This window comes from Leptonotus elevatus, chromosome 2, assembly GCF_054856555.1.
Source record: "Leptonotus elevatus isolate MCC_2025b chromosome 2, RoL_Lele_1.0, whole genome shotgun sequence".
In the NCBI taxonomy this organism is placed as follows: Eukaryota; Metazoa; Chordata; class Actinopteri; order Syngnathiformes; family Syngnathidae; genus Leptonotus; species Leptonotus elevatus.
This window is the reverse complement of record NC_141240.1, coordinates 5,951,879-5,964,107: the sequence shown is the minus strand read 5'-3', so window position 1 is coordinate 5,964,107 and position 12,229 is coordinate 5,951,879. Positions and strand designations below refer to the sequence as shown.

The 12,229-nt window shown below is 42.0% G+C and overlaps 1 protein-coding gene across 1 annotated transcript; it reads left to right on the top strand.

Annotated features, from left to right (window-relative positions):
- Positions 1-1,540: 1,540 nt before the first annotated feature.
- Positions 1,541-9,498, top strand: adamts1 (ADAM metallopeptidase with thrombospondin type 1 motif, 1). Its single transcript, XM_086069802.1, has 8 exons — positions 1,541-2,498; positions 3,525-3,865; positions 3,958-4,090; positions 4,832-5,289; positions 5,376-5,562; positions 5,681-5,859; positions 6,675-6,850; positions 7,859-9,498. The coding sequence occupies exons 1-8, from the start codon at positions 1,877-1,879 to the stop codon at positions 8,595-8,597; spliced, it is 2,835 nt and encodes a 944-aa protein (XP_085925928.1). The 5' UTR covers positions 1,541-1,876; the 3' UTR covers positions 8,598-9,498.
- The last annotated feature ends 2,731 nt before the right edge of the window (positions 9,499-12,229 follow it).

Below are 12,229 nucleotides of genomic sequence, written 5' to 3'. Positions count from 1 at the left end.
GTGAAAGCACTATTTTCTGAAGATAGACTGTAAAAAGTGTTTCTTGATCCATTCATGCCTGTCATATTTATTTCAATCAGGTTGTTGCTAAGGGTTAGAATAAAGATATTCCTTTACAATATGTTCTATGCACCCCAAGTCTAAAGACGATATTCTGATTAATATTACGTTTGCAAAATATGAATTAAGCAGAAAAATCTACCGGCTTTTCTCAGGAGGCAGCCTGTTTGTTTTTCTTGCACTCAATCACACAAACATGCACACGTACAAACATGGTCAAGGGCTACGTGACATGACAGCAACAACAACAGTGACCTGATGCGGTCTGACAGAAACCAGAAGACTATATACAAACATATTGCTCACCTGCCACGCTGTACAAAATGGATGGATGGCAGATGCCTTTCTGCGGACATTTGACTGACCCAAGAGCTTTAAGTTTCTGTGGACCCTCCAAGGTAATACAACATCGCCATCTTTCGGTTGTACTGGTGATTGCAGGAACCAACGCTCGGCCTTTATTTAGCTTGTTGCTGACACATAGTGGATATATGTTGAATTACAATCACTCTTTTTTTCATGCTGTTATTTTTAAGGTGGACGATTTAAAATGTGATTGATTTGGTTTACAAAAGCTTCACAAAGAAATGAATCTAATGAGGATATACGGTACATAAATTTGATTAATGGATGGAACCTATACCACTATTATTGGTTGCTTTCCATTTATGTCAGTAATATTCTCACCTAGGTTATTTAGGATATTGATCTAATTTTTATAAAGACAGATTCGTTGTTTCCGACGATCGTGTCTGCATTTCATATTTGAAGCGAATAAGTTAAAGTGAGAAGTGAAGTTTTTCTTCAGAGTGGTGCAACAGTTATTTAGGTGAAACCCCAGGCTACTTTATTCGCGGACCGCGCTGAGGAGGACAAATCTGGGCGGGCGGGGTAAGAGATCCACTGACGGGGGCTGAATATGTATGGATTCCAATGCAGGAGCTGCCCCAGTTTACAAAGCAGTCCACCTTAAGACCTCAACGGCCCCTCTCTGCTCCCTCTCCCCGAGAAGTTGCGTTGAGTCGCCGCCTGGCTTCGGCTCTACGCAGCCGACTTGGCCGGGAGAAGCTCAGCACGCCACTCCGAGCCCTGCCGAGTGCAATATGGTTACAATTCCCTGTCCTGTTGATTCTTTTCCTTCCCTAATCGCACACTTCAACGTAAGGTTCCTTATAAATTTTACTTTAAAAAATCTTAAATTGTGGAAATGTATGTGTGCTATTCACATACGGAGAAAGAAACAGTCTGTTTATATTTAGGGTTACATTAAACGACATTCAGGGTTCAAATTTCCCTCTGCCCTCAATTCACTTTTTTTTTTAACACAATGATTGATTATTATGACAACCTGAAACGTTTTGGTTGCGCACGGGACTTGGCCCCTCTCAGATCAAAGGGCCCTCAAAAAGGGGGTGGGACACCGGGCCGGGGCGTATTTAAAGTCAGACAATTCTGACTGCCAGTCAAAAAGCAGCGAATCTATCTGGGGGTCAGCAGAACCAAAAACCAACGCTGCACCTTAAAGACAAAACCAGGCTCTGATAGCTTTTCAGTTTGGGAGGAAAAGAGGGCGAAAGACCTGTTGGATTTACTACTGAGATCCAGCCTTTACTTTCATTGACTCAAATAGGCTTTTCGTTAGTGTGACTGTTAACTTTAAATTGGATTTGCACTGGATTTCATCCTTTTTTTGTACTTATGCACAGTGTGGCGATAGTTTTGTGGAAGTTGTATGTCATAAGTTAGTCGGACTTTACTTACGTCGCCACATCAACGTTTCCATCCTTTCCATTTGCTTCTTGGATTCCACTTCTGTATGATGTGGCTTGTCTGTGTTTCTCTTGGTTTCATGGCTGGTCTGTGCTCCAGCGCGACACAAAGCGCTTGGGAAGAGAGTACCGTAGTGCCTGTCAGGCTAGACCCAACCGCCCGGCCGGCGAGTGACACCGAACCGGAGCGAACCCTCTCCCCTGAAGAAAAGCAGAAACTGTCAGAGATGAGGGTGTACAGGCTGGACGTGTTTGGTAAAGAGATAATTTTGCAGTTGGAGCCGGATCAAACTTTCCTCTCCCCGGGGTTTGTTTTCCACATTGTGGGCAGTCCCGAATCCGTACCGAGCCAGGACGCAGACGAGTCCGGTTGTTTCTTCTCCGGCACGGTGAACGGAGAAGAGCACTCCGCCGCTGCGCTAAACCTTTGCGAGGGACTGAGTGGTGGATTTTACTTTGACGGCCAAGAGTACTTCATCAAACATCTCAACACAAGTGACTTCCCGGGTGACGAGGAGAAGGAGGAGGAGGTCCACCTTATCCGCCGAAGAGCTCGGGCTGAGGCCGGTGAGGGCAGCTCCAAGTGTGGGGTCAACGAGGACGAGGATAGAGTGCCAACAAAACTGGACAAGGAGCCCGAACGCGACGCCGCCCTCTCAGGCCAGACAGGTAAATTTTTTCATATATTTATTTTCATATATAGAAATAAATCATATATCACACACACACACACACACATACATATATATATATATATATATATTTATTTGTTTATAGTGGGATTTTATAAAGCGATATAAGTGTGTGTGTGTGTAGAATAATAGGTTAATAACTATGCAAAAACCAAAGCAGTCATACGCTGATCCAGCAACGTGTGTTTGCGTGTGCGCGCGCAGATATTGACGACCCAGCAACAATTTGACAGCGCCGTACACCCTGTGCCAGCAGGGGCGGAGTATGGGTTGGAGAGGGTGGCACAGGTCCTATTTTACATCCCCGAGGGGAAACAAGAGGGAGGAGGGGTAGGCAAGGGTTTAAGCAGAGCCAGTCGCAGCCCGGCAGTACTGAGACGTGCTAACTCACCTCCTGGTACAGAAATGTGTCCCCCTACAAAGGATTTTCCCCTATAAACTATCTTAGAATTTTCCAGCAGAAAAGGTCATTTTGAGATCACAAAGTGGAAGGAGGAGCCATGACGCAGAGTCATGCCGTTCTGCCTCCACCACACACACACGGCTCACTGTGAAACTCAATACTCAATATCCAACCATCTGCTTTTCACAGTAATTTTCAATCTTCGTTGATGCAAGCATGCATGTTTTTTCAATGTGGGAGGAAGTTGGAGTACCGTACCTGGCGAAAACCCACACAAGCAGAGAAAGTGCTTACACATTCCAGACAGGGGGATCCCAGCCAGAGATTGGAACAGAGAACCTCTCGATCATGACGCAGGCTGGCTAACCACTAGACCACCATGCTGCCCTCATTAACAGCAGATTATGCTTAACACTACAGGAATAAAGCAAGAATGGTTTTCATTTACTTGAACGTTTTTCTTTTCACACTTGCACACGACACTGTATTTGACCTCTTCACGAAAAAAAATCTGATAGGAACAATTTCACTCAAAACAACAAGAAGAAACACTGTTACACATCAAGAGATGAGTTGTAATATATTTTCTTACACCCCCAGCCCACCACAGGACCAGGCGTTTTGTTTCCACTCCTCGCTACCTGGAGATTATGCTGGTGGCTGACCAGTCCATGGCTGAGTTCCACGGTGCCGGGCTCAAGGCTTACCTCCTCACCATTATGGCCGTGGCATCCCGTCTGTACCGCCACCCCAGCATCCACAACTCCATCAGCCTGGCCGTGGTAAAGCTGCTGGTTGTCTACGAGGAGGAGAGAGGCCCTCAAGTGTCGTCCAATGCTGCCATGACCCTCCGCAACTTCTGCCAGTGGCAGCGGCAGCACAACCCCCCCAGTGACCGCCACCCTGAGCACTACGACACAGCCATGCTCTTCACCAGGACGGTAGGTTGGAGGGAGAAGAGAAAAATTGTGGGAAATAAGGATAGGAAAAAGGACTAAAGAGAATGTTTTGACTTTTTCATCTGCTTCTATAGGATCTGTGTGGTGCCCATTCATGTGACACTCTTGGAATGGCTGATGTCGGTACGGTTTGTGATCCAGACAGAAGCTGTTCAATCATTGAAGATGATGGGCTGCAAGCTGCATTCACCGTGGCACATGAACTTGGTAAGTAGAGAAAGGCTGTGTTCTAATGTGTGACAATGAAACATCATGTGAAGTGATGGCCAAATGAAGCTTGATGAAGCACGTGACATTTTTTGACTCCTATAGATGGCACTCTTGGTTAAAAATACAGTGGAAATATTTTCTATTTCCATTGCACTACCCTTTGTTAACTCAATCATTCCCAGCCATTTTCACTGAAGCAACCCCCTTCACTCCTGACTGGTTTACTGGATTTTGACTGATTTTGCAAGGTCAACAGAATAGTGTGTTCTATTGCTATAAAAACATGTAACCTACCAAAAGAAAGATTAGTCTCATCTTTAATCAGGAAAAAAGTATATTTGTATCTGTTTCTGTTTTGCAGCAATTAGCATTAGAAGTTTAATCATTATTGACAAACCTGTTGAAAACACTGGCAAAAAGAGCTTGTTGCAACATGGCCCTGGCTGATTTCTTATACTCTGCTACCTCCTGCTGGCCGTTTTTGTAATATTTACCATTGCTTTAAGCGACCTCTTCATGTCAGAAGCTGTATCAAAGCCTTCTGTATGCTCTAGCATTAAAAAACGTATTAATACATTTTTGGGAGTGCAGGACAAAATATTTAAAAAAATATTTATATGTGTTTTTGGGTTTGAATGAGGTAAATTAAGAGCACCATCTAGAGGAGTCAAAAAATATTACAAGTGCTTCATGAAGCTTAATTTTCCCATCACTAATTATCGCTGTACTGTCCTGCAGGCCATGTTTTCAACATGCCTCATGATGATGCCCAGATGTGCTCTGGGGTGAATGGCCCCCACTGGGGATCCCACATGATGGCTTCCACCCTTTCCAATCTTGACCAGCAGCAGCCATGGTCGCCCTGTTCCGCCCTCATGGTCACCACTTTTCTCGACAATGGCCACGGTCAGTGTCTGCTTGATAAGCCGCTCAAGCCTCAAGCGCTCCCTCAGCCCCTCCCCGGGACAGTCTACGATGCCGACCATCAGTGTCGGCTGACTTTCGGGGACGACTCCCAACACTGCCCTGACCTGAGCACCACTTGTGCGGCCCTGTGGTGCACCGTTACAACATCCAATGGTTTGCTGGTGTGCCAGACCAAGAACTCCCCATGGGCTGATGGAACCCCTTGTGGGCACGACAGCTACTGCCTGGCCGGGCAGTGTCTCACAAAGAGCCAAGCTTCCAAACATCAAGTAGGAACTATCCTCATTTTGACCATTCAATAGGAATATATTTTAGTTTTATGTCTATCAGACTGTAACCTGTGTAATATTTCTAGATTCCTGTCAACGGTGGCTGGGGCGTGTGGGGTCCCTGGGGTGACTGCTCTCGGACATGCGGGGGAGGCGTGCAGTACTCCTTCCGTTCATGTGATAACCCTTTGCCGAAAAATGGAGGCAAGTACTGTGAGGGCAAGAGGATTCAGTACCGCTCCTGTAACACACAGTCCTGCCCTGACACAAATGGTAAGTCAAAATTGACGTCGCAGAGAAATAGTCACTTTTGTGGTAACTATTCAAAACGTGCATTTGTGGGGGGAAATAGCAAACAAACCTGACCACGAGACTTCTTGTTACTCTTCAGGCTTGTCATTTCGGGAAGAACAGTGCCTGGCTCACAATGACATGTCAGCCCAAGTGTCTCTTGGATCAGGCGAGGGTGTTGAATGGGTGCCCAAATATGCCGGCGTTTCACCCAAAGACCGGTGTAAGCTCGTGTGCAGGGCCAAAGGAACTGGCTACTTCTTTGTCCTCAAATCAAAGGTAAGAATTGTAGAAAACATGTTGTTACATTATGTTTTGATAACTCCTGATCACCCTTGTGCTGACATAGAAGCCGAATGATCGGGTTTTGTCTTGTAGCACTGGGATGACAATGTACTGTTTATTTAACAATTTATTTAAATCAGGCATAAAAATAAGAGTAGTTTAATACAGTAGCTTGAAAATAAAAAATAAAAAAATTAAAACCACCAACGAAAGATAGAAAAATAAATCATCAAAAAAACAAAGGTAATAAACTACCTGATTACAAGCACGGATCTTTTACATCTTCGAAACGGAGGAGGAAGTATAACCGTATATATTCCTACACCCATATATTTATTTTGTTATAGTAGGAATGTTCAATACCACTTTTTTTCCGACTGATGCCAGTATGAGTGCTCAACTCTTGGGTACTCACCGATACCAAGTCACCAACACCATTAATACATTTGATACATCAAATTTCTATTAAACTAATGACAGTTAATTTTAAAGAAAATACTTCCATTTATTTCTGACAAAAGGCAGAGAAGTCACTCTAGAGAATTTAAGTTCACTCTGATTTAGAAGCATTTGTAATAAATTAATAGAAGAGCCAAATAAAACTGACAGCTCCTTGAGTTTCAGTCTTTGTTCAAAATAAAGTGAAGTGCAAAATAATACAGATTCAACTGTTAACTGTTAAGTATGACACTGTGAAGCTAACTTTTGTTCATCAAATATGTTTGTGTCATCTCTTGATATACTGTACATACATAACTCATTCCTTGGCATGAGGCTTTAATTTCAGTCTGTTCCTCTATTGCCCCCAGGTGGCGGATGGAACACCCTGCAGCCCTGACTCCACTTCAGTTTGTGTTCAAGGCCAATGTGTCAAGGCTGGATGTGATCGTGTAATTGGCTCCAATCAGCGCTACGATAAATGTGGTGTGTGTGGAGGGGATGGTTCCACCTGCAAGAAAGTATCAGGCTCACTGGAGCGTGCCAGGTAATGTCCAAGACACTTTTTGTTGTGAACATTAACCCTATAAAGCCTGAACCATGTAATATTTGAGAGACAATTCAGATTCTTTGTAAATAGAGTATTTATTGGTCCTTCTGAACAATTTTTTTTTTGAAAATCAAATTCCAACTACGACTTTTGACTTGTGTCATATTTGATATATCCAGTCACAATGCTTTAAATTCGTACATTTGTAACTGTCAAAAATATAATAATAAACCAACATATCAAGCATATTAGTATTCCCAAAAATCAGAAAGAACATTTCCCACTGTTCACTCATTCAAACTCAGAACCTTTTTCTTTTGCTTTTATATGTTAGAGCATACAGAAGGCTTTGATGCAGCTTCTAACTTTAAGTGGTCGCTTGAAGCAATGGTAGTTATTACGAAAAACGGCCAGCAGGTGGCAGCAGAGTATATGAGATCAGCCAGGGCCTTGTTGAAACAAGCTCTTTTTGCTATATTCTAATGCTAATTGCTGCAAAATGGAAACAGATACAAATGTACTTTTTTTCCCTGATGAAAGAAGAGACTCTAATCTTTTGTTTGTTTGTTTGTTTTTATAGCAATAGAACACAATATTCTGTGGGCCTTGCAAAATCAGTCAAAATCCAGTAAAACAGGCGGGAGCGAAGGCGGTTGCTTCAGTGAAAAGGGCTGGGAGTGAATGAGTTAATAAGTATAGATAGGTCTCCTTTCTCAATTGGGGTGATCTTCCAAGGTCGCTGAAAAAGCCATCAGATGGGTGATACTGCCCTCTAATGGATTATCCGTGCAACGCATGTGCCAGAACATGTACGCCAGGGTTATATTGGGAAAGAAAATATTATACTCATGAAATAGAGGGCTCGAAATATCTTGTATTTATATGAACATTTGGCTTTATAGGGTTAATAAAGACAGGTAGTTATTTACTGCCAGGTCAAGACATGCTTGAACAGCATTAGGGGAGTGATTTGGCGAAACTAACCAACTGTTGTCTTTGTGACAGGCCTGGGTACCAAGATGTGGTGACCATCCCAGCAGGCGCTACCCATCTTGACGTCAAACAGCGCGCCCCTGGCAATGGTCGTCAAGACAACAGTTACTTGGCAGTGCGCCGACAGGATGGTACCTACCTGTTGAATGGTGCTTATAAGCTAATGACCATGGAGTCGGACATCACTCTGCAAGGGGCGCTGCTGCGGTACAGCGGTTCTTCTGCCAGTCTTGAGCGGCTCCGCAGCTTTTCCCCCCTCCCTGAGCCTCTCACTATCCAGGTACTGTCTGTGGGCGAAGCCCCAAGGCCCAGAGTCAAGTACAGCTACTTTGCTCCCAGACCCAACAATGCTGCTTCTACCAACAACAACGGAGGACGCCGGCATTCGATCAATGCTATCCGAGAGTTGGGCGGTGCTGAGTGGGCCCTGATGGAGTGGGGTCCCTGCTCTCAGACCTGTGGAGGTGGCATGCAACACAGAGAGGTGGTGTGTCTGGATCCCCAGGGCCGTCCATCCAAGGACTGCCCAGAGGAGCTTCGACCTTTAGCCTCACGATCCTGCGCCTCCCACCTGTGCCCCTCCTGGCTTCTTGGAGAATGGTCCGTATGCTCAAAGACCTGTGGAAGAGGTTTCCGAAAACGCCAACTTCGCTGCATCAGCTATGACGACCACACACTGACCCACGACAGCTGTGACTCCAAAGACCGACCACGACCCCTGCTGGAGCTGTGCTATCAAGGTGCCTGCTAAGGACTGCTTTGACAATCTGACCTCTTTTTTCTTCGTCTTTTTTTTTTTTTTTTTTTTTTACAAATTCATTAATTCCCCATGTCAATGACTGCATCTATACATTCCACACCCACACACACACACACATTGTCGGAAAACACACTGACTGTGTCACACACATGGAGCAAATAAGTCTGCCACCTGTCTTTGGAGTACAGCAGTTGCACATCAGCAAGGATAACAGTCTTTAATGAATTTGAGCATGTTGTTTACAATTCCAATGGTATGCTTGTGTATGAGATTATGTTTTAGATTTGAGACATATATTTTGTTTGTCCAAGCTGGGCTGGACAGATTTTAATGGTCATGGAGATGACTGTGGCATAGCTCATATTCTACTTAGTCACCCCATCAGGTATGGAAATTGAGATTTTTTTCTGAACTACCAGTCAACATTTATTTATCACAAACCTGTAGCACTTCACTTTTTTTTTAAACTTTTTTTTTTACCAGCGGCACATTGTTACACTCATTTTCTCTCTATGAATGCCTTGTGTTTTGTCATTTAGCCATATCTTGAAAACCAAAGAACTTGTGTGCGTGTGTGTGTGTGTGTGTGCGCGCGTGTGTTGACATATGTGTATGTGGAGACTTAACGAGGGACTTGTCTCCAGCTACTACTTCATAAGTAAGTCTCTCCTGCCTTCTGCGAAGGCATCTTGTTTGTGCAGTTTTTCCTCTTTTGTACAAAATATCCAATCGTTATTTATTTTTGTACAGCCTGTTAAATATAATCATGTGGCCGTTTTAATATTATTTGTTATTGAGAGCATAGAAGGAAATATAGAATATAAAGAGTATTTATGCAATGTTTTATATATGTATATGGTTTTTGGTTCATGAATAAAATATTGACTCTGGAGATGTTTGTTGTTTGAAAGTGTTAGACACACTCCTGCAAACACTAATGACAACAACAAAATGAGCGACCTACTTTTTACCTGCTTGTTTTGTATGATTCAGCATCATTACCACTTGAACGAAGTATCTGGAAGACATTACGGATCATTGCTGCAGTGAGCGGCAGAGCTGAATTATCTATCATTCGAATCCTCACCTATCCTTAACGCCCAGAAAACACTAACATACGCAGGATCCGGCATTAGGATAACGGTCCACTAATGGCTTGGGGCCAGCATGGTGCTGTGTTGTGCATGGTGCTTTACAGACAGTGGCCAGCACAGTATAAATTTAATAAATTAACACTTGTTAAAAAAACTGGGAAAAAAGTGCATCCAGGTCAAATTGTCAATATGATCTGTGGCATTTTTTGAGGGAGCCATGAAAGCCAACACTTACTGTGAAGACTGAAGCAAAGCATGAGCCCCTCCCTCCGCACCTCTGGAAAGGTTTTTGATATCGTATTTTGGCAGGGCATTAGGTACAGGTCTAAAGTTTTCAAAAATCCATGGAGACAACTTGGGGTGTCTCCCTAGTGGCTGGTATGCATACCATGCAAAATGGCTCCCAACGGAAAGAGATATAGTTATATCTCAGCTTCCTTTAGTCTTGAATTGTTGATTAATGTCATTTTTCTATTTTGCTTGACATAAGGAATCAAATTCTGATATATTCTTATTTTAAGCATTGTTTTTTTAAACGTTAACTCTATTATGATAGTCATCTTTAGTTAACTATCAATATCTCTGAAAAAGTCACACTGAAATATTACTCAGGGCACTAAACCCATATTTTTACTTCCAAGGTATGTTTTTCTTAGGTCACTAGTGACCAAAATGATTGTTGAGGATTTAAATAAACACAATTTCAGAACTAAACCACAGTGAAAAGCTCATAAATTGAAATGGAAAATGCATGCAAGTTATGTAAAATCAACGATAGCAAAATCAATTGCCATATTATCTAAGGTGAAGGATGTTTTGAACCAACATGCTTTGTATATTTTGTATTATTCTTTGGTTGTGCCTTATTTAACATATTGTTTGGAAATATGGGGGAATGCATATCCCACACATACAAGATCAATATTTATTCTACAAAAGAGAGCTGTAAGGATAATAACAAAGTCAAATAGTAGCGAACCATCAAATGGGTTATTTATGATTATTATTGTGTGTGGGGGGGGGGGGGGGCGTGCGTGTGTGTGGGGGGGGGGGCGTGTGCGTGTGTGCGTGTAATAGAAGAGAAAAAGGGGTGGGGCTGAAGGGGCTGTGGTGCTTGTTGAGTCAGGACCTCCAAGGACCACGTAGGAGTTGAATTAAAAAGTTGGCTTGCATGTGACGCTTACAGTAAAATAATATGTTCCATTTTTTAAAGGATAAACTACGACAAATGCCGTCTTAATATAATGGGTTCTGTCAGATTAAACTTTTCAGCTCAAGATTCAAAACAAATTTGGTTCCTACCCACGAACCATAATAAATAAGCAGTATAGCAATATTTTGTGTGCGTGTGACTGCGTGTGAGTGCGTGTTGTTTATGTTTTAGATTCTTCAAAGTAGCTCACTCTTGCTTTTGTGTTTCATGAGGTAATCACTTGAAATACTTGAAGGAGTTCCCAGAGGTGCTGAGCACCCATTGGCTGCTTTGCTTCACCCTGCAGTCCAACTCATCATTTCAATTGGGTATACACTCTAAAAAAGATAATTGTTGAACCAAGATTGCCAACTTTTTTTTTTAATCGCTTCAAGTGGTAACACACAATTGAATTAAGTTAGTCCAAAGTGAATATATTAAGTTTAAAGTTAGCCCAAAGTGAATATATTAAGTTTAAAGTTAGCCCAAAGTGAATATATTAAGCTTAAGATATTATGAGTTCATTAAACTTAATTGTTTGGATTGGAGTCACTTTGGATTTACTTACTTAATTCAAACAATTTTAAAGTTGGTCAACAATTCAATTTGTAATCTTAAATTGGTTCAACAATTCTCTTTTTAGAGTGTACATCAGTTGATTGTGGAGGCCACGCCATCTGATGAAGACCTCCCATCACCCTCTTTCTCGGTCAAATAGCCCTTATATATATCATTGTTTGCCATAATATGGATTAGAACAGTACTCAAATAGGGCCATTCACTGTATACCAACTATACGTATCTCTTCACAACAAAGCTGATGATGGTGTCAAATACATTAATTAAAAGGTCAAGAAATGTAAGCAATTAACTGGATAATGCGGTGCTATGAAGTGAAAGTCATTCCAGGTCATAATGTATCGTCCACATCATAAAGGTGACTGAGAAAATATGTGCAAAGCTGTCATCTGGTCAAAAGGTGCTACTTTGAAGAACCTAATTGTGAAACATTCTAGTCTGATTAAAACGTTTTTATCAGATAATAAAATCAACATTTCTTCATAATGATGACTTAAATATTACAATTACTACAATTAATAATGAATATTTAGAATAATGAATAAATATTGAATTAGAGGGTGTTTTCAAACTTTTGACTAATAGTGTGTCTGTGCGCACGTGTGTGTGTGTTATATGTGTATGTATGAATGTAAATGTATATTTGTATATGCTTGTATATTTGCATGTATTGTGCAGCTATATACATACATACATTGTTAAAGAAAAACTCAGAATAGTGAGCGAAATAACTTGAGACTGCAATTTGCCAGAATGCA

Bases quoted from the DNA above. Each gene is read 5' to 3' on its own strand.
- adamts1 (XM_086069802.1), top strand. From the start codon at position 1,877: ATGATGTGGCTTGTCTGTGTTTCTCTTGGTTTCATGGCTGGTCTGTGC. The intron at 2,499-3,524 runs GTAAATTTTTTC...TTACACCCCCAG, and splicing joins CGCCCTCTCAGGCCAGACAG to CCCACCACAGGACCAGGCGT. The intron at 4,091-4,831 runs GTAAGTAGAGAA...ACTGTCCTGCAG, and splicing joins CACCGTGGCACATGAACTTG to GCCATGTTTTCAACATGCCT.